This window comes from Colletotrichum karsti, assembly GCF_011947395.1.
Source record: "Colletotrichum karsti strain CkLH20 chromosome Unknown Scaffold33, whole genome shotgun sequence".
NCBI lineage: Eukaryota > Fungi > Ascomycota > Sordariomycetes > Glomerellales > Glomerellaceae > Colletotrichum > Colletotrichum karsti.
Window position 1 is genome coordinate 26771 of NW_024065933.1, and position 21227 is coordinate 47997.

The 21227-nt window shown below is 54.3% G+C and overlaps 8 protein-coding genes across 8 annotated transcripts; 4 read left to right on the forward strand and 4 right to left on the reverse strand.

Moving 5' to 3' along the window:
• Window positions 1-86: 86 nt before the first annotated feature.
• On the reverse strand, window positions 87-1876 carry CkaCkLH20_09271 (uncharacterized protein; the record flags this gene model as incomplete). Its single annotated transcript, XM_038891986.1, has 4 exons — window positions 87-1241; window positions 1332-1422; window positions 1512-1553; window positions 1617-1876. 4 exons carry the CDS (start codon window positions 1874-1876, stop codon window positions 87-89), a joined length of 1548 nt encoding a protein of 515 aa, XP_038742569.1.
• A 1633-nt stretch (window positions 1877-3509) lies between these two features.
• Window positions 3510-4327, reverse strand: CkaCkLH20_09272 (uncharacterized protein; the record flags this gene model as incomplete). The annotated part of the gene is made up of 3 exons (XM_038891987.1): window positions 3510-3743; window positions 3806-4119; window positions 4177-4327. The coding sequence occupies 3 exons, from the start codon at window positions 4325-4327 to the stop codon at window positions 3510-3512; spliced, it is 699 nt and encodes a 232-aa protein (XP_038742570.1).
• A 2616-nt stretch (window positions 4328-6943) lies between these two features.
• On the forward strand, window positions 6944-7624 carry CkaCkLH20_09273 (uncharacterized protein; the record flags this gene model as incomplete). Its single annotated transcript, XM_038891988.1, has 1 exon — window positions 6944-7624. One exon carries the CDS (start codon window positions 6944-6946, stop codon window positions 7622-7624), a length of 681 nt encoding a protein of 226 aa, XP_038742571.1.
• A 1067-nt stretch (window positions 7625-8691) lies between these two features.
• CkaCkLH20_09274 (uncharacterized protein) lies at window positions 8692-10261 on the reverse strand (the record flags this gene model as incomplete). Its single annotated transcript, XM_038891989.1, has 2 exons — window positions 8692-10088; window positions 10183-10261. 2 exons carry the CDS (start codon window positions 10259-10261, stop codon window positions 8692-8694), a joined length of 1476 nt encoding a protein of 491 aa, XP_038742572.1.
• A 1293-nt stretch (window positions 10262-11554) lies between these two features.
• Window positions 11555-12913, forward strand: CkaCkLH20_09275 (galactose-1-phosphate uridylyltransferase; the record flags this gene model as incomplete). The annotated part of the gene is made up of 5 exons (XM_038891990.1): window positions 11555-11655; window positions 11710-11731; window positions 11813-11948; window positions 11998-12642; window positions 12693-12913. The coding sequence occupies 5 exons, from the start codon at window positions 11555-11557 to the stop codon at window positions 12911-12913; spliced, it is 1125 nt and encodes a 374-aa protein (XP_038742573.1).
• A 187-nt stretch (window positions 12914-13100) lies between these two features.
• On the reverse strand, window positions 13101-13687 carry CkaCkLH20_09276 (transmembrane domain-containing protein; the record flags this gene model as incomplete). The annotated part of the gene is made up of 2 exons (XM_038891991.1): window positions 13101-13559; window positions 13625-13687. 2 exons carry the CDS (start codon window positions 13685-13687, stop codon window positions 13101-13103), a joined length of 522 nt encoding a protein of 173 aa, XP_038742574.1.
• Window positions 13688-14141: 454 nt separating this feature from the next.
• Window positions 14142-15201, forward strand: CkaCkLH20_09277 (uncharacterized protein; the record flags this gene model as incomplete). The annotated part of the gene is made up of 2 exons (XM_038891992.1): window positions 14142-14285; window positions 14344-15201. The coding sequence occupies 2 exons, from the start codon at window positions 14142-14144 to the stop codon at window positions 15199-15201; spliced, it is 1002 nt and encodes a 333-aa protein (XP_038742575.1).
• A 695-nt stretch (window positions 15202-15896) lies between these two features.
• CkaCkLH20_09278 (nucleoporin nup157 170) lies at window positions 15897-20210 on the forward strand (the record flags this gene model as incomplete). The annotated part of the gene is made up of 3 exons (XM_038891993.1): window positions 15897-16239; window positions 16298-19449; window positions 19497-20210. The coding sequence occupies 3 exons, from the start codon at window positions 15897-15899 to the stop codon at window positions 20208-20210; spliced, it is 4209 nt and encodes a 1402-aa protein (XP_038742576.1).
• Window positions 20211-21227: the final 1017 nt, after the last annotated feature.

Genomic DNA, 21227 nt, shown 5'->3' on the forward strand with positions numbered 1-21227 from the left:
TCGAGGGCACTGGAACAAACCAAGGGTATTGAACGATCTCGCCAGGCTCTAACAAAATAACGGATAAAGCATAAGTCCAGAAACAATCAAGGTAGCAGCTCGACCACATCCCTCGGGCTGCTGATGAACTCTTGTGGAGGCCTAGAACCTTCAAAATATGCCGTAACCTCAGCTGCGCCTCCACCCTGACCATACTGGACGAGTAATCTTTCAAGTTCCGTTCGAAATCCAAGCGCCTTCCCGACATAGTAATTCCTCATGTATTTGTTCAGCGGCTGCATCTCGGCACCGGCACACTCCAAAGCCTCCGTGCACTCCCTCAGGTATTGAATCGCCGAGTCTACATTATCCGACTGCATCTGGTGCAAAAACATCAGGTATTTCGTTTCCCCATACTGTTCCAAGATCCAGGGATCGGGTTGGGTCAGAAGGAACATGGGATGGTCGTCTCCCACGAGGAACCGTTCCAGGAACTTCTCATAAGCCTTCATGGGGTCTAGCGGGACAGGCGCCACACGAGTTGTTGTTGCTATGCGACAGAACTCTCTCCCGATGGCCTCAGTAGGCGATTCTTTGGGCTGCGCGCGTGCCCTGCGCAGCATGACTGCGAAGCCATCCAGAGCCGACTCGTACCGTCGTATTACTGGGCCCTCGTGAGAGCCACGTAGAGATAAGGCGTCCATTCTCCCGTTCAGAATATCGAAATCGTTGTCTTCTCGGATGTCTTGGTAGTTTTCTTTGGTCAGCTCGTACAGCTTTCCGAGATGATGAAGCAGAGTCTCGGGGTTTTCCGTGCTTATTTGGTGAATCATCTTCGCCAAGTGGGCGATCGGGTGTGTTGACTTCCTCATCGAAAGTATGAGGGAGAGGTACTGTGCGAAGAATTGCATTTCCCTCGGCCTTTCGGTAGCCAACAGGTAGAACGGAATCTCCAGAATGAGTGATTGAAATACCATGATGCCATCCTTCTGCAAGATGTTGTCGACACTTCGGCAAGCCCTCTGGACTGCTACCATGCCGTTGTAGAGATCTCCGGCTTGAAACAGCCGTATTGAAAGCAGGAAAAAGGAGACCGAGTACGTGCCAGAAGAAGGCAAGCACAAGAGTTCTGCAGATCTAGAAGCCTCATTGTGTAACTGAGAAGTTCCGTCCAAGAGGTTCTGAAGGCCAGAGTAAAGCCCGTAGATCTGTTGATCGAGTTGATTGGCGTAAGTGAGGTCGACTCGGATGGTTGGAAACCGCTGTTGACGTTGTTGTAACTGGGTCAAAGCGGCTCTCCCGACCATGTCGGCCGGTCTTCTACATGTTTTCCCCCCAGAAGACCTGGAGACTTGTTCGCCTCTGAGTTGACTGCTCTTGAGTCCTTTGCTGTTGTATTTCTTCCATTTCCACTCTAGGAATCTTCGTTTGTACTGTCTCTCGCTGTAATCAACCAATGTTAGTCAAGATTTCTTCACTGCAACCAACACTAAAACATGTAGACTGAGCGCTAGGAAAAAGCAACAACTTACGTGGCAGAAAAGTTATGCTCTTCGCCCATAATCTTGATGACACTTTTCAACGGTAAATTCTCTATTAAATAGAGGTGTTTTATTGTTTCTTTTTGCGCCCGCCACTGTTCCGGCGTGTGCTCGTAAGCAGTCGCAGAGCGCTGCTGAGCCTTGGCGGTGTCATCCCTCCCTACGACTTGCGCGCCGTGCTCCACTTGTGCAGCAGAAGCGAAGCTGACGGCATATTTCGCATCGGGGGGCACCGACACAGCGGCCGCGGCGGGACCTCCACGGCGGTTCTGCAACCGGCCGCCGTCGTCATATTCGAGCGATGGGTCTCCAGTGCCGTCGATGCGCCCGGCACTGTTCGTGAGTTCGTCGCTCATGGCTGACCGAAGTCGTGCTTGGGAGTTTCGGCGGTACACCGCCAGACGGAAGTTGCGGGGTAAATCGCTCGTGGGTATGTACGCGGTGAACCTGTGCAGCAGGCAGTGCCGAATTGAAGATTGCGCTTATGGAGGTGGTGGTCTGCAGTAAGACGACGAGTATTTGCAGTTTCGAGGGCTTCGCCACCCCGAACGCGCTACCAAGACAGGCGAGGCTGCTCACAGTGTCTGCGATTGAGCTGTTGGGAAATGGAAGTCTGGAGGAATCCATCGTTAAAAAGACCTTGCATTGAGCCAATGGTTGTCACTCGCTCGCTTCCCCTGCAGGTGTCGAGCGGCACAGCAACTCTCGACCAATCCCATGACTTACACTGACAAGGCTGTCGAGGATCATCACCCATGCTGTTTGTTCGGCCGATTATGTCCGGTAAAGCTTACCAACATTTACCAATCTTATGGGGGGAAGTCAAGGGGGACAAGCTGGAAATAATTACCAGGCGCTATGCATGTTCTTGCATTCCTCGGTGCGAACACGACTGAGTCTTTTCAACTTCATCACAACTACGGAAACTTGAAAGTTCGAAATCCACTAAACTACAGTGGATACTGAAATAGCATGTTCATTTGTCGTAAACAAACCAATGAGTTTATTGGTTTTCAGAGTCTGGACATGGGTTGTATCCAAATGTGGATGTCGAAGACAGTGTTTCTGCGGTGACAAGATTAAACCTCATATGCCACAACCGCAGTCTTACATCTACTTCTTATCGCTTTGAGGTTTTGTGTACTTCTGAAAGCTCTGTCTCTACTTCTACATGCCAAAGTGGCCCGTACCGAGATTGAGTCCTTGTCGTCTTATTCCAAGCACTCTGAACCAACAACTCAGACAGCTGAATAAGCCAGAGACATGGAGTCGTATTATTGAACGAGAGATAGCTTACAAGTTGACAGGACTGTTTTCTCGAAGTATCTTAGGAAAACAATATTGTTCTCGCTTTTTCTAAGGTACAATGCTTTTGACAATTATTTGCACCAGCGAGAGTTTCGACGTTTCCAATGGTTTATATTTGTGAAGATCAGGGGACTCGCAAAACGTGAAAGGAGAAAACCAAAAGCAGTACTCGCACAGATTTATGTAACGACTTTGCGTAAGGGAAGCTTTTGCTCGAGTCCTAGATTCTGTATGATTGGTTTCTTGGTGTCCTAACTGTTTAAGCGCTGGGAGCGGAGAGGTCTTGATTGATAACCAAGTATTTCAATACCTGGGTTGCAGTTACGAGAATGATGAATCTACGCTAGGCAAGTTGCCGAGTTACCTGAATATGCAAAGATAGCTTACTTCACTGATTTGCGCTTACCTCAGAAGACTAGATCCCATGCGCCAAAATCCATCATGTTTTATTGAAGCCTAATATGGGTTTAAAATGTACTCTTTGTTTCGCCCCCTGCTCTTGGCATCTTCCCACATAATTTTGGCTCGCGAAGCTCAACCTTCCTTCCATAACACATTACGCCACGACTGTAGTTTATCCTAAGTCTCGTCTCTGTCTGATTCAAAACTGAGGTATGAAAAAGAAACCCTGAACTCCAATTGCTACGAACGCATAAAGCCTGGTCATCGGCCTGGATCTTCTCACATACAAAACATGAACAACATCGTTACCAAGCCAGATATCGGAGCAATCATCTTCAACGCACCACTCGTTGGAGATGGCGTAGAAACAATCGTCGGTGAGGGGTCCGTGATGCTGTTCTCATTGATCGCAATGCTCGCCGCCTCTACCCTCAGCTCGGAAGAGTTGAAGCAGTTCGACCCATTCACCGGCGGAATCTTCGACTCGTCGCCGGTGAAGATGATATCGACGCACTACATCCTCGTTAGTGACAACATCCCACACGTTTCATACCATCACGCGAAGGAAGACATACGCTGAAGAGAGCACCTCCATGCCTCGCCGCCTGCACGACCTGAATCGAAGCCAAATCGCCCTCCTTCGGCTCAACACCCTTCGGAAGGGGCACCCTCGGCAGACAGAATGTGCCGTCGTAGGCGCTGTTCGACGGGCCGGTGAGGTGGAACATGGGCACCATGACGGTCGTGAAGTTGGCAGGCACCTCGCCGAGACCGATGTTGATGTACATGAGGGCGCTCTGGTGGCCGCTGTTGTAGCCGGGCTGCACGGCGATGGCGCCGCCGTCGAGGGGCCAGTGAGTCCTGTTCTGGGTTACGTTGAGGCCGCCGCCTATATCCACGGTCAGCTCCGGTCTTGCGAGGTGCGGAGGTTGGCACAAGGACTTACATGGGTACAGCCATTGCATGCCGAAGGGGAATGTCTCGTTTGTGATGATGTTGTTTCCCCTCCATCCGGGATACGTGATGGCTACATGTGCCTGTGCCAACGAGGCGAGGAGGCCCCAGAGGGCAACAGTTGACGCGAAACCGGTCTTCATGTTCGCGTGATATTAGCGATATTTTAGCGAAGTGAGATCTCAAAGAACTGGAAAGCGAAACCCAGTGAGGTAAAAGATCAAGTGAATAATCGACCATATCGAGCATCATATATAAACCTCACCGTCTCAGTCTTACATGTGTCGCCGGACCCCCGCAAATCCTCTGACGTCGATGTCAGCAATGCACCGCCAGCGAAGAAGAAAACAAAGACCGTTAAACTGCTGTGCGTCCATCCTGAGCGCCGTTACGTCGAATAAGGTTGTTGCCTTCAAAGACGCATGTCAGCCCTACGGTCTACCGAGGACCGGGCAGGGAATGGCGGAGGACCTTTGGTATCAGCGGCTTACGCCACGGTGGGAGCTAACATTAGAGCTTCGGCGTTGAAGGACTTGGCTGCTTCTGTGCGTAAGACGAGGATGTTCTACCGGTTGAGTGAATAGGATGTCACCGCTGCTTCTGTGTTTAGGTTTTGGGGAACATGTTTGTCGTTCCTTCAAGCTGACGATGTTGGAATCTTATTTGAGAAATTGAGCGTTGTGATTGTGGCTTTGAATTGGCTTGTGACAGGTGGAGAGGCAACTTTGAGATACAAAACAATTGTCTACCTCTGATTTAAAGAATGACGGCGATCATTGTCAAGCCACAAGCTCCGAGCTAGTACTTAAGGTCCCGATAAACATACTCACAAGCACATTGGCATAGTCTGCCCATCTCAGAAGCAACATCACTGTAATGTATTGGATAATTCGCATGCAACAAACTTATGCCGATACGGATGAAACTACGCAAAGTCAACGTTGAACAGCTGCCCTGCCCAGAGCCCATGTCGTGTAAGATCCTTATTGCCCATCCCGGCCTCAAAACGGTAGCCCCAAGACGTGGCACCACAACCCAAGACACGATCTGATTTGCTCCCACACCGAGACCGCAACGTCAGCGCCCAGCACCCAAGGAATCCTAGCGGAGCCCTGTTGTCCGTTACAAGAAACAAACGCTGTCAATCGTGGGATGACGGGGCGGGCAGGCGGACGAGCCAAGACCGGAGAAGCGGGACCAGGATTTGGAGAGGGACAAAAAGCAAGACAACGTCCGTCAGCACTAGCGGTGCGCGATGTAATGCGACGAGGCAGTGTTTTTTTCCCAGCAACTACCGCGATGTGAGTGGGTGCGACATTGAGAGTGCCGTGAGCCGGGGAGCTGAAAAAATTTGAAGGAATTGAGGAGCGGCTGCGAACTGTTTGTCTCGGTCCCGAGACATCAAGAATTGACAGGCGTGATTGATTGACGGCTGCCAGATACCGTCTGCGGACTGGCTATCTACGCGTGCATTGGTTGATGCAAGAGCTCATTACCGCTCCTATTTCTGGCCGGCCGCTAGTACACATGTGAAGCTGTAATACCGGCTCGGGAAATTTGAGATGTTTCTTTTCTCACTATGTTCATGCTGCGATGAAATGATTTCCCTCAACTAACCAGATTGTCAGAGACTAAACAAGTCCGTCTTCCAGGCGAACATCATTATTGCTCGTCATTTTTCCTCACCATCTGAGTTGCCTGACAATGATAAACTGGGGAAACCCACAGGCTCCAGTCTCTCCATCTTCATCCTTGACTCCAATTTTCCCGAATCCTTTCTCAAATTCGACTTCACATTTCCACAACAACAAGTCTGTTCAACTAATCACGTAACGAACGAAGACTCTTCTCGACGTCTCCCCTTTTTTCCTCACTCCCAGAGGTCTCACTGGCCGGAACATCAGAGCCGACCTCGGGCCATTCAAGACAAACGGCAGGGATAGGGGTACAGTCGCGTCGCCCCGGGCGCGGCTGATGGAGACGTCACAAGGAACTTTTGATTTCATCCCTGCTCAGCTCCCACGAGATCGCCGCAATGTTCGCGAAGAACAGCCCTGGCCGCCCAGACCGTCCTACTGGAGCCTCCCCAACCATCGGGCAACGACAGGGGCAGGGAACGCTATCCGCTGAATGAGTGAATGTTCTTTTCGTGAACCCGATACCTGTTGGTGTGCGGCGCAGGTACAGGCTCGATACCGCCGTCACGCTGCAGCAAATACCTTTTGTGCTTCCTTTCGGGTACCGCGTTTCAATGCCAGTTCCTCCATCGAGCCGCCCGGGAAAATCGTCACCTGAACGGGCTGAGCAGCTCTCATGGCACTGATTTGCCGCGGCGACGAATGGTGGTCAATCATTGCATCACGGCCCTTCATACCCGCCGTAGGCAACCACAACCCGCATTTCAGGGGTTCACATGTAGGCAGAAGGTACGGATAGACGAGACTGTCCACACCTCGCACTATCCTCTTGGCCAGACCTCGAACTTGGCTGGCGCCGCTGTATTCGTACGAATCGGGCAGACCGTGGACTCTCGCCCAGAGTTGTGTGACAAGGGGTTCAAACTAATGTGTGATGATTAAATATCCAGAGATGCCCACGCCCAAATAGACTCATTCTTGTTTCCCCTCTCCTCAGCCCAAAGTTGCCATCTCAAATCGTACAATCCTCAAGACTTTAACTAGTCTCAGCTCTTCCGCTCGCAACATCCACAAAAACACGGACACGTTCAAGAAAACAACAAGACCACCACCACCGACAAGATGCAGTCCAAGCTTCTCCTCGCCGCGACGGCCGCCACCGGCGCCGTCGCCATCGACCTGTCCGGCAACTTCCCGCACGCCTTCCGCCGCGCCGTCGACCTCGCCCCCCGCGACGAGGCCCAATGCGCGATCGTCGCCGCCCAGAACTCGGCCGTCCTCGAGGACTTCCCGATGATGCCCACCGGCGCCGAGCTCGACTCCATCCCCACCCTCTCCGACCCGTGCAGCTTCCCCACCGTCACGGGCTCCGCCGGCAGCGTCGTCACCTCCTACAGCTCCGCCCTCGAGAGCTGGAAGGACGCCCACGTCACCGAGCTGCGCTCCATCTGGCAGGCCTGCAGCGACGCGCCCGCCTTCTCCTCCGTCATCGCGCAGTACGGCAGCGCGCTGTGCTCGACGGTCCTGGTGGAGATCACCAGCGCCGACGCGAGCAACGCCACCGGCACGGCCACGGCCACGGCTACCGGTACGGTCTCGGTTACGGAGACGGGTACCGTTACGGCGACTGACGCCACCGTCACCGAGTCCGGCTCCGCGTCGGGCACTGCGTCCGGCGAGGCTAGCGCTTCCGGTGAGGCTGCTTCGACGACTGCTTCGCCTGCTGCCGCCCCCAAGGAGACTGGCCTGTTCGTCGCTGCTGCCGCGGCCGCTGCCGGTATCGTCGGTGCCGTCATGCTCTAAGTGTCTCATTATTTCATACGAAGAGACATTGAGATATCGGGCCTTAAAACTCTGGGTTGTTTGGGGGAGTAAACCAAGTGTTGGAATGGGACGTCACTGTCTCAGCCTCCAGTCATCATACCTAGATTCGATCTCGTCGAAAACCAGTAATTACGTTGTAATCGATTACCCTTGGGAGCAAATATATACCCGCTTGAACACTTTTCATCATGAGTTCCCTTGTCGTTGGAGTGTGATGTTTTTGGCATGGATAAAAAGCTGTGGTCAAAGCTTTTATCGATGAAAGTTTGCCCGAGAATTTAATATGAAGAGCATCGACAGGGATGATCAGCTGGGATATGGGATGTTTGGGGGTCAATCAGAACATGGGATGATTACGAGAGCTTCTGCGTAGGTCGCATGGCCAACAATGAAAGCAAAGTCGCTGCGATAATGCCACGGGGAACTTGCCAAAAGTCGGTGATTCGCCAGTGTGGTTGATCCCCTCGGCGGGTGAATAGATTGCAGTGAAGAGCGCCAAGGACACAGCCACATGCTTCTCACCTATGTGAAGGTTCGGTGAGGCGGACGGCGAGCAGGACATGCCGCGGTGAGCAAGTTCGATGACAGCCCAGCATATTAACATGTTGTGCGGTGCATTGCGCGGCGAAAACTGGACACGTTTCTCGACATGGCAGCAGATACGGTAGCCGCTGTCGACTTACCTTCGACTCAGTTCGGTGGCAACCGCCAAATGAAAGCGAAGTCTGTGCTTGGTTCCATCGTCGGTACTCCTCCGCTGCTACTCAATCCATCTCCAGGTATCGCCGTCAAACATCAAAAGCGACGATATATCATATTCAACGAGAAGTCGAACCGAATGGTCACGCTCATGGATTGGTATCTTGATACACTATACGTAGACATATTCCGTGGTTGTTAAAAACACCTTACTCCAAACGGGCAAAGCCTCCCACCGCTTTTGACGAGACTCCCAAAGCCAAACAACAGAAAAGACGGACCGGTCCGTCTCGTAATGGGCACAGACGGACTAGTCCGACGCTGAGTATACACAACGGGAGAGGCTACTATGCCCTGCCGACCCAACCCGCGTTGATGAAAAACTCAAAGATGCGGCCGCCCTTCTGCGAATCCAGCCGGCAAATCTCCTTAGCCTGCTTTTTCTTAAGGGTGCCGTTGCTCTTGAGAGCCTCCTTCAAGATCTGTTCTTTGATCATGAGGTACGGCTTCGGCTGTAACCTCACTACCTCGCAGAGCTTAGCTTCCTCGGGCGTGAGGAGGTGCAGATCCGGCGCGGACTCCTGTGAGAGCGGGAGTGGTGTGACGCCAGGAAGGGCCTGCGCCATGTACTTCTGCCGTGTAACAGGACCCGTCGGGCCCGTTCCGTTGGCCACAATGACGGTACCGTTTGTCGAGGCCCCGTTGACGTTGCCGTTGGTCTGAGGCTTACTCTCTTCGCTGGTGGCGCCATTCGTCGCCGGCATGGGCCGTATCGGTAACTCGGGGGCGACTAGCAAGGCGGCCCCGCTCGGAGGGTCGGGGACGGCGGCTGCCTTAGACCTTTGTGCAGAAGCCATGCGCTCCCTGTCCATGGACCCCATTGGCACTGCCTTCTGTGCCCTTTGGGCCTTTTCTGTCTCGTATTTCTCTCCGCTCCGAAGATCTCCAATGCGCATGCTCCGCCATTCCTGGAGTTGTGTAATGGCTTGCCGCAGGTTAAGCTCGTCAATGAGACCTTGGCACAGACTCTCGAAATCGTCGTGGTTCGTCATTCTGGCAAATGGTTTGGCCTTGTTGAGCAGATCTCGCTCCTCCTTGCTCCTCTTCTTTTCGATCTTAGTGTTTTCGCGGTAGTCAAGCAGGTTGTGCTCGAATATTATCTTCTTTCTGTCGACACGCTGTGTGAGGCGGGCATTGTAAATGTCCATCACCGTCAACTTGAGCTCCATCTCCGGCTCGAGCTCGCCTGTCCTGGGGTTAAGGCCATCGCCCGGGTCGAATTGCATGAGCTGCACCGCCTCTTCTGCCTCGTTTGCGTGTTCGGTCTCGAACTCCAAGCGACCAGGCATGTAGCCCTGGATTTCGTGACATGCCGGTACGGATGCAGTCGGCTTCGTCTTGGGTTGTAATGTTGGCGCGTTCTTGGCGGCGTCCTTGCGCTCTTCGATCCTACGCTTCTTCTTGGCCTGAAAATCTTCCCTAGAGATCTCGTTCGCCAGTTCGTTGTCGTGGGGGCTGCATCGTTTTGGCAGAGGAAACCTCGGCGAGTCGACGTAGACCTTCAAGTAATGGTCGCGAACTTCGTCCTTGTGGCGGAATCCACCAATGTGATCGGCAATGTCGGCCCATGATCCCAAGCCGTATATCTCTGCGCCCTCGAGGAGCAGGAGTTCTTCGTCGGCGCCCCAATCGCGATCGAAGATGGGGAATGAATTCTGTTCGATGACACGGTAGGGATGTGTTTCTGGTTTATGATTTGAACTGGATTTTCCTAGCGAGAAGCATTGAACGCATAGGTCGTAGTCGTTGCAAGCGGAGTGCGCGCATCTGATGCGGACCTGTTGACGAAAGGGCCATGGTTAGCGCGATGCGCCAGATGCGGGCGGCGATGCGCCGGAGGTCGGCAGCGGGGCTCAGTGACCCTGATGAGGGAAAAACAGCAAAACCACTTACTGTTGATGTGATGTCTACAGAACAGATGTCGCAATGATATTTAACACCTCCCTCGCCTCCCCGTGTGACGGTCTTCTTCCTGATGACACCCATCTCGTCCAGGGCTACTGTGGGGACGTGGAGGCCAGCCCCTGGTAAGGCTCAGCCGGCGACGGAGGAGTTATCGTGATGCGGAGGAGGGCATAAGGCGGTCTGCGGGATCGCTCGCGACGATTCGAGGGGATGATTACGTCGTAATCGATGCAAATGGGGGGTTTGTCGATGAATTCGATGGATTTCAGGTGGTTCGTCGCGCGTGTTGATAATCACGTTTTCTCCAAGTTGCCGTCGAAACAATGCCAGGCTCCAGTGGAAGGAATCTGGGGATTGGACAAGGAGCCATTGTTGACCCGAAGTGCACCCGAAGCTCGGACCACTCCTTAGACCATTGAGAGTGGCTGTGCATCATGATCTCAAGCCACAGTTCCAAGTCCTACCTTCGGGCCCGCTTATGTCAGCTCCTGTAATATCCCCAGACCTCCGATTTTCGATCTCTCAATCGGCTCCGCCATCCCCGCCAATATGCTGTTTATTCGCTCGCCCAGCGGACCAATATCCGGTCGTTCTTTGCTTTCTTACTCCAACTGTCATCCATCACTTTGCACATTGTGTCTACCGGTCGTGGCTCGATACACCGAACTGACGAGAGAATAGAGTCCCGAGAGATCCAGGCCAGCCGGCATAGAATAGAACGAGACAATCATGTTCCAAAACAGTCCATCGTTGCGGTTCTGCTCTGAGATCTCTCACATGTTATCACTCGAAAACGACCAGCCACTGGCTCACTGAAGCATTCCGCAAGTTTCCCGCCGCTAATTTGGCCCTCCAGCACATTCGAGCCCGCTACACAATGGCGCATATCTGCGATGGTGGGGTTACGCGGGGCAATTCTTCACTGTCCCTCATCCCGCGAAACCCCCGAGACGCGAAAGCAGGGATAGGACGTCACCAGGTGAGCTGTTTTATGGCAGCTTCCCCGTCTGTTCCTCGGCCGCGACCTGCCGAGGGCTGCTTTAACCAGATTCGTAGAATAACCAACAACGTGATTGTTTTAAGTAATTTTGAACTTGTCCAAATTCCTCTCTTCCATCATCTCGGACAGGACGCTGAATTGCGTGTGATCTCGATTTAAACCTCCGCTGCCCTCCTCGTCTCCGAGCTACCCCGCCATCAACATCATCGTCTTCGCATTGAGGGGCAGACGAACACTCCATCACGATGCCTGACAAGATCCTCGACGACATCTCCCACCGCCGGTACAACCCGCTCAAGGGCACCTGGCTGCTGGTCTCCCCTCACAGGACCAAGCGACCCTGGCAGTAAGAATGCGCCGGCACGAGAAGACATATTGCGACATGCGCTAAGTTGGACAGAGGCCAGAAGGAGGGCCCCTCCGTGACTGAACTTCCTGAATACGACCCCAAGGCAAGTCGCCGCCCTGATCTAGTTCAGTTGCTCTGATCTGATATCTATCAGTGCTACCTTTGCCCTCGCAACTCTCGCGCTGTCGGCGACTCGAATCCCGACTACAAGAACACCTTCGTTTTCGTCAACGACTACAGTGCGGTCAAGGAAGACCAGGCCGAGTACAAGCCAGAAGACGGAGGTGATGGTAAGCTCGATCCCATCGTAAGAAAGTCGCATATGACTGAGAATCCCAGATCTCGCCGCTACCCTCCTCCGCGCCGAGGCCGCCACGGGCAAATGCTACGTCCTCACCTTCTCCGAGAAGCACCACGTCACCCTCGCCGACATGACGACCCAAGAAATCGCCCCGGTCATCGACGTCTGGACGCACATCTACGCCTCCCACCTCTCCCCCTCCAACCCTCTCTCCAAGGTCGCCGCCGCCCTCCAGCTCCCCGCCGCGACGCCCGAGAGCACCGTCACCCCGCCCCGCGACCAGCTTCGCTTCATGCAGATCTTCGAGAACAAGGGCGCCGCCATGGGCTGCTCGAACCCGCACCCTCACTGCCAGATCTGGACCACCTCCACCATGCCAGAGGAGCCCGGGACCGAGCTCGTTCAGATGGCCAAGTACCGTGGCCAGCACGCCGGCCGCCACTTGCTGGGTGACTACGTCAAGGTCGAGATGGAGAAGAAGGAGCGCACGGTGTTTGAGAATGATGCTTTCATCGTTGTGTGCCCTTGGTGGGCCGTCTGGCCTTTTGAGGTCATGATCTTGCCCAAGAGGCATGTTCGTGCCTTGGTGGATCTCAGCGCCGAGGAGAGGATGCTCTTCGCCGAGGCGATTCAGGAGGTTGCGAGGAGATACGACAACCTCTTCGAGACCCACTTCCCTTACAGTGAGTAGTCCTGTTTCTTTTTGGCGGAAGTTGGACTAACAACAGGACAGGCTCTGGCATTCACCAAGCGCCTCTCGATGCCACCAAAGAGGAGGCCGAGAACAGCTACCTCCACATGCACTTTTACCCGCCCCTGCTCCGCTCTGCCACTGTGCGCAAGTTCCTTGTGGGCTATGAGCTGATGGCCGAGCCTCAGCGCGACATCACGCCCGAACAGGCGGCCGCGAAGCTGAGGGCTATGGGCGGTGAGCTGTACCGCAAGTCGATTTAGAAAAGTAGATTTTAAGCATGGTGAAGCGAGGTTGGGGAGTCGGGCATATCAGGCGGCATTATTTGAAAATCCAAGATTTGTATTGGTTCCATTATTAACAATTAAGTTGAATGTACAGGCCTTTTACGGCGATGAATTCCTACTGCGGAGTGGTCGCGCCACTCAAACCCCCAAAGAAACTTCCCATCTACGGGCTGTCAACGTAGAAGCTGCGGACTTGAGGCATCCAGATCAGAGCAACAGTCGCCAGCGTGAACGGGAAAGCCTGCGGAACGCCAAAAGTCATGCTCTTGAAGACGAACAACTCGCTGGCGAAGTGGCCCAGCGCAATGACATAGGTCCAGATGGCCAGGTCGTACATGTGCGCGTAGTGCAGGTGGTAGGCGCAGTACAGGCGGACGACGCTCGTCAACAGGGTCCAGGTGCCGAAGCAGCGCGCGGCGAGGGGCGTTCCCTGGTCGAGGGTCTCCGACTCCTTCGCGCCTGCGGGCGCGGGCACGTACTTCTTGACCGAGTCTTCCGGGTTGTACTTGTCGGAGCGAGGAGGGAGAGATGCGTTGCGGACGTATTTGCCGTTGTAGACGCGGCGCGAGTAGTGCAGCGTCACGTAGTTCTGGGCAGAGTTGCCAATGGCGAGGAGGGAGAGCTAGAAACGGTAATTATTAGACTCAAGTTGTCTTATGCGTGGTGTTAGAGAGGTTTTTGACTTACCAGGAGCATATAGTAGGGGAGAATGCCCTTCGCAGGAGGGAGAAGGTCGGTGAGGGCGACCATTTTTGCTGTATTGATGTGTCTCTGCAGTTCAGATCTGGTCAATTGGCAAAAACACGAAGCGCAGTAGGGACTGAGGAAAACGAGAGTGGAAAATGGTCTGTCACTGGTGGGATCCTCCCCGTGAACTTCAATAGTTGCAAAAGCTTCCTACTAAGAATAAAACGACTTCCCCAATCCGAATACGAGCCCCTGCTAGCTCCCAATTAAAGATGTGGCTGAGTTAGGCCAATCGATAATTCTGGTACGATATCATTGGCTCAAGCTTCACCCCCACCGATAGCTCGACCGAGGTGTGGCTGGTGATGGATTTTCCAACAATTGCCCATCTCAACATTTTGTCTGTGTAGGTGTTCGTGCCTCGAGCTGCATATTCAAGGGCGACGCCGACTTGCAGCACCGTCCGCTTCTTCCCCGCAACATCACTTCACGCCCTACACCTGCTCGGATTTTCACAATGCTGGGAGTTACAGACTACATCGGCAAGCTGCCGGAGCCGGTTCAGTTGGTTCTGGCTAGCGTTGGTTTCCTGTTCCTCGCCAACAAGGCCTTGGGCTACGTCAAGTTCCTTCTCGGTGTTTTCGTGCTCGGTGGCACCAACGTAAGCAATTGGCTTCTTCTACCCGATACACAACAAACCTGACCATGATTCTACGCAGCTCCGCAAGTATGGCAAGCCCGGCACCTGGGCCGTCGTGACCGGTGCCTCCGACGGTCTCGGCAAGGAATACGCCTACCAGCTCGCCAGCAAGGGCTTCAACCTCGTCCTCGTCTCCCGAACCCAGTCCAAGCTCGAGACTCTCGCCCTCGAACTCGAGGCCAAGTTCTCCGGAAAGGTCCAGATCAAGGTGCTGGCCATGGACTTCTCGCGCGACGACAATGCCGACTACGACCGCCTCGCCCAGCTCATCGCCGGCCTCGACGTCGGCATCCTCATCAACAACGTCGGCCAGAGCCACAGCATCCCCGTCCCCTTCCTCCAGACCGCCCGCGACGAGCTTCAGAACATCGTCACCATCAACTGCCTCGGCACCCTGAAGACCACCCAGGTCGTCGCTCCCATCATGCAGAAGCGCAAGTCGGGCCTGATCCTCACCATGGGCTCCTTCGCCGGCTGGATCCCCACCCCCTACCTGGCCACCTACTCTGGCTCCAAGGCCTTCCTGCAGCACTGGAGCACCTCTCTCGCTACTGAGCTCAAGGCCGACGGCGTTGACGTCCAGCTTGTCATCAGCTACCTCATCACGACGGCCATGAGCAAGGTCCGCCGCGCGAGCGCTACGATCCCCAACCCCAAGAATTTTGTCCGTGCGGCGCTGAGCAAGGTCGGCACTGGCATCTACCAGAACTTTGCTTACACTTACACGCCGTGGTGGACGCATGCCCTGATGCTGTGGATTGTCGAGAACACCATTGGTGTTGCTCACGAGTGGGCTCTTGCGGTCAACCTGAAGATGCACGCTGACATCCGCACCCGCGCTTTGAAGAAGGCTGAGCGTGAGGCCAAGAAGGCCTAATCTACGGAATTTGTCGTCGATCAACCATCGGTTTGCTGTCATATGACGCGCCACAATATCACAAGTCAGGCTCTCTACAGAGCTCGACATGTGAGGTATGAGCAGGTATGCATATGGAGGTGCATGCAGAGGAGTTACGGGAGGAAGCCGCAAGGGAAGAGACCCTCATGGCGAGTGTGGTTGAGATAAACCAAGAGGATATCCAAAAGTTCAATAGATTTAATATGATCAATTACATCGAATGAAAACCATTATCTGAATGCCACAAAGCTCTGAAAATGTCCGTGAAGCTGGTGGTGAAAACGTCAGGTTCATTCAGCCTTGTAACCCAATTGGGCTTAGCGTGGGACCACCCGGGCTCCAGGCGCGAAAATTCCAAGTGCTGGCCCAGCCTCTTGCAGCTCCTCCAGAAATTGTTTACTGCTTGCTGCTCTGCACCACACCTTTCCTCACCGAGAGCCTTCGCAGCTCCTAATCTTTTTTCCCTTTGTCGATCTCGAGCTGCGCAAGCTTCGAATAGCATCAGCTAGCATTCTTTTTCTGCACAAAGGCTCAATTGGGAAGAGCTGCCACCGCCCGTTGATGATTCGATAGCGCGACCTCCTTCCGCCATCTACTGGCCGCACCTTTGCGACGCGTTTGCCCGACGACTCCAACTTCATTCGACGAGCCCCCGACCGACGACGACGACGATCATGTCATACCCTCAGCTGACCCCGGCGCGCCCCGTGCCAGGCGCTTTCTTCAACACACCCGCAGCTTCAAGATTTGCCGGCGGCGACGCCGAGCCCACGAGGCGGCGCTTGTTCCTGGACGGCGACGGAACCCAGGCCAGCACAACAACTGCAAGCAGCGGCGCTCTGGTTGGAGGATCAAACTTTGCGCCGGCAACGTTATCTTCGGTCGGCACCAGTGGATTGGTTTCACAGACGCAGGCTTCCCAGCAGAGCCTCCCTCCCGTCACGAGAGCTGCACAGTCGGTGAACGATTTCCTTCAGGCCGACGAGAACTACCCCGAGCTGGATTCGTACTGTAGGCGTAAGTTATCCTTGGCGGAGCAACTCATCCTTCGATGCAGCTTCTGACCCCCGAATAGCAGGCGCATCCTCCGAATATGACTACAGCACCCTCGATGCGGCTTGGGCGCCATTCCACAAGACCCAGATGTACCCGATCCCGAACCAGGTCTTCAGCCATTACAACACCGGCCAGCTCCAAACTTTAATGGGACTGTTCGCAGAGATCAACCACGCCTGGGTTGTTATCGACAACTCGCTGTTCCTCTGGGACTACACCCACCCCGACCCCGAGCTCATTGGCTTCGAGGACCAGCCGCACACGATCCACGCTGTTGCTCTCGTTGCTCCCAAGCCTGGCATCTTCGTCGGGTCCATCACTCACATCCTCGTCGTCGCGACTTCCTCCGAGATGATTCTCCTCGGTCTCTCCGCCGAGTCCACCCCGTCAGGAACGAAGACCGTCTCGCTTTACAGCACCAAGCTCAACCTTCCTCTTCGAGGCACCGATGTCCGAGTTATCGCAGGCACTGCAGACGGCCGCATTTTCTTCGGTGGAAGCAACGATACCGATATTCACGAACTGTACTATCAGCAGGAGGAGAAATGGTTTTCGAACCGATGCGGCAAGATCAACCACACCAACCCCGGATGGTCTTCGGTGGTGACTCTGCAGGGAGGATTCTGGCAGCACAAGAGCCCGGAAGGTCTGCAAAGCATCGTCATCGACGACTCGCGAAAACTGGTCTACACATTATCAACCAGATCTACTATTCGAACATACTACATGGACGGACCTAACAAGCTGACCAAGGTCATCGAAAAGGAGAGAAACGCGTGTCTTCGTGACATCACCCACATGATTACACAGTCTCCCCTGCTCAACGACCGCACCACGTTCGTCTCGATCAGCGCCATCCCTTCTCGCGAAGCCTCCAAACTGCATCTTATGGCGCTCACCAACACAGGATGCCGACTGTTCCTCAGCGCGACGAGTTCTGCTTCCTACATGATTGGCGGTGTGACATCCAACACACCCCCACAAAGCATGCAAGTTCAGTTTATCAAGTTTCCTCCTTCGGAAAACCCTGCACGAGCCAGCGCGACCAACCCCGGCGAGTCAATTATCGACTTCTCATCAAAGGCGCTGGCCCTCAGCAGGCTCGGAGCTCGATTTGCTCCTGGATACTTCTTGGATTTTGTCGTCAAGGAAAACGACCCTAATAATGACCAGCTCTTCGTCTCCGCTCCCGAGACCGGTCGTATCAAGACCAACGCTTCATCTCAACAACTCAAATACTACGAGCATGGTAACTGGATTGATATTGGAAGCAGAGCCGAAGATGTCGGCTTGGTTACGAAGCCCTTCGCCGCCGCAAAGCAGCCAGTTGGCTTCGGAAACGAGCTCGCTGTTCAGTTCGACGAGCCCGCCACCGAGTTCGCCATTCTCACGAATACTGGTGTTCACATTATCCGTCGCCGCCGCCTGGTCGACACATTTGCCGCTGCGATTCGTGGAGCTGTTGGTGACGAAGGCTTGGAGCTGGAAACGCGAAAGTTCATCCAGCGATACGGCCGTATTGAGACGATTTCCTGCGCTCTGGCGGTAGCATGCGGACACGGTGGCGATGCTCGTCCTGGTGCGGCGCGCGCCATCGATCAGGCCACAGAAGACCGCGCGCGCACCGTCTTCGTCGATTACGGTGGGCAGCCGTCCATCACCGAGACGGACGGCACACCGCTTAATGCCACCTCGGTTCGCCTCTCTCCACGACACGACGCCTTGTGTGTATACATCACCCGCTTAATCCGAACTCTGTGGAAGAACAATGTGGTTGCCTCCGGAGTGAGCCCAGCTGGCGGCGTCGTCATCCAATCAAACGTACCCCTTGGCAAGCTTCTGTCCATTCAAGAACAGCTAGAGCGCCTTCGCCGCTTCCTTGATGCCAACAAGAGCTTCATCCAAGGCCTATCAGGTCCCTCTGATCTCCAAAGAGTAGCCAGCAAGCAGGAGGAGGTCGCCCTCCAGGCCGAGCACCAAGCTCTGCATGCTCTCCAGAAGCTGATGGAGAGCATATCGGAAGGCATCTCATTCGTGTTGATGTTGTTTGACGAGCGTGTCAGTGACATTTTCACGAGACTGGATGCTCAGGCGCAACAAGAGTTGAATGCCCTCACATACGAGAAGCTGTTCTCTCAGGCTCCCGGAAAGGACCTGGCTAAGCTCCTGGTCAAATCGATCGTGAATCGCAACATCGAAAGTGGATCTAATGTTGAAACAGTTGCGGACGCTCTCCGTAGAAGATGCGGCAGTTTCTGCAGCCCTGACGATGTCGTGATCTTCAAGGCTCAAGAGCAGTTGAAGAGGGCGTCTGAGCAGCCTCTTAACAGCAACCAATCTCGCACCCTTCTGCACGAGAGTCTGCGACTGTTTGAGCGCGTCGCCAGCGCTCTTTCGTATGCAAACCTCCACACTGCGGTGTCTCAATACATCGAGCTCAAGTACTACGCTGGCGCCATCCAGCTCTGCTTGATCGTCGCCCGCGAGAAGGACAGAGGCAACACCGCCCTTACCTGGGTTCACGATGGCAAGCCCGCTAATGATCCTCGGGCGAATGCTTTCTTGGAACGCAGAAAGTGCTACGAACTCATCCATGAGGCTCTGCAGCACCTGGACGCAGCGTCGAGCAGGGAACCAGAGACGATCGACGGCAGGTTAACGTTGATTGGCACCAAGCGCCTGGAGGCATACAGTGTGGTGAACGACTCGGATGATGAAGTCTTCCACTTCGACCTTTATGAGTGGTATATCGAACAGGGATGGACTGACAGAATCCTGGCCATCGAATCACCGCACGTTATCACGTACCTGCAGAGTCTCGCCCGATCTAACGTGGCCCATGCCGAGCTTCTCTGCAAGTTCTACACCCAACGCGAGAGGTACTTCGAGGCCGCTCAAGTTCAGGCCGACCTCGCCAACTCGGACTTCAACCTTGGCATCAAGGAGCGAATCGTCCTTCTCAGCAAAGCCAAGGGTAATGCCAACGTTGCAACTGCTGGTGTTGGCAGGCAACAACAGCAGGTCTTGGCCCATGAGGTTAGCGAGCTTCTTGATATCGCCAACATTCAGGACGATTTGTTGGAGAGGCTCAAGGCCGACAGCCGCATTGCACCAGAGCGCAAGGCGGAGATCCAAGACGCGCTTGATGGTCCGATAATGTCACTGTCAGACGTAAGTTGCTTCACCGCATGGTCATGGACTAAGCTAATCTTTCTCAGCTCTTCAACCAATACGCCGATCAAGCAAACTACTACGACCTTTGCCTCCTCATTTACCACAGCGCCGACTACCGCAACCCAAGTACCATCTCACAAACTTGGGTCAGTCTGATCGAGCAGATCCACGAAGAAGCCGTTGAACGGATGGAGGAGGTTGGCCCAGGAATCCCGGTCCTGCCTTCACCATACGAGTCTGTCTCCGTCAAGGTCCAGAACATCGCCCACCGCACATCTCTTGACAGCTTCATCTTCCCCGTGCCGATCCTCCTCCCCGAGATCTGCCGTTACGCTGTCGAGTACCACCAGGACGCCGAGATCGGTGCCGACCCGACTTGGCCCGTCCAGCTCTTCATCAGCCTCGGCGTCTCCCACGACATGGTGACCCGCGTCCTGGAGAGCGTCTTCGACACCCAAGATTACGGCTTCAGCGGCAACAACCGCAATCGCATCATCGAGCTCATCGTATTTGCGGTCGACGTCTGGCAGCGCGAGATGAAGCGCCGCGGCGGTGCTTCCGTGAAGGGTGACGGCGCTATCGGCGCCTGGGTCAAGGATCTGCTCAGCAGGTGCGAGTCATCCCTCCCGCCTGCGGGCCACGGCTCGAACCCCGGCGGCGCGGACTTGGCCGAGGTGCGCAGGCGCCTGCGTACGGTGAGGAGAGAGATTGAGAATCTTGTCGAGAGGGGTCCTTCTGGAAGCCTGCGCTTCATGTAATGTCTGAATTTGAGTACTTTAAACGGCCGGGGCGGGAAAGGAGAAGGAAGTCGCAGACGGGAGGTAGGCTAAGTGGATGGGGAAGGGAATACGACAGATAAATTAGAGCGAGAGAGAGACTGATTTGCGGACGAATGGGCTTCCGCCCCCCTTTTTTTTACTTGCATCAAAGTCTGGGAAGAGAAAGAGAAAGAGAACTCGTGTACAAAGAGCTGAGATGAAAACAAAAACCCCAGTGTGTATTTTGTCCCGGGGTTCCTGTAGGAAGGAAAGGGAGTGGGGTTTCTGGCCGGGCGTGCGGGCTTGGGTCTGGCGATGTAAGCTTAGGCCTTTGGATGACTACATTTAGTTGGTGTTCTTTTTTTCCACTTTGACATTTCGTACTTGTGATACACCGTCGTAATTTCAGTCACGATTGATTAGAAGCAGGACGACGGGGGCCAGATTTCCACCAATGATACGGAGTTGTTCGAGGGATGCCACGTGATGTTAGCTGTTGGCTGCCTCCTGCATGCCTTGGGCGGGGAGAGGAGGGGGCGCAACTTTCAGTATCTTACGATAATCAAGAAAAGACACAGACGACAACGACGGCGGCGGCGGCGGCAGATTTCAACCGTATCTTCGCATTTGGAACGATCGATCTTGCTGCGCACCTACTCATCCGGAGAACGCATTTGCGACGCCGCGATGTCTCTCTACACCCCACTTGACCAGTCACAACAGCAGATCCGACTCCTGACTATCGTACCGGATAAACCGGATCTCGACGGTCCGAGTTCTCCAAAGGATGCTGCCGATACAGAACGGCTTCTGTGTGTCATGAAAACTGTGTCCCTCGAGGATGTGACAGTCGACTACGCACAGTTCCGAGATTCCGTTAGTTCAGAGACTGCTTCCAGCACCTCATATGACGACTCGCTATATGCCAGCAGTGATTCAGACTGCTCTTCGAGTTCTACTAGTTCGGAATCTGTTGTCACCGACACGTACGACCAATGGTGCGACTTCTGCAAATTG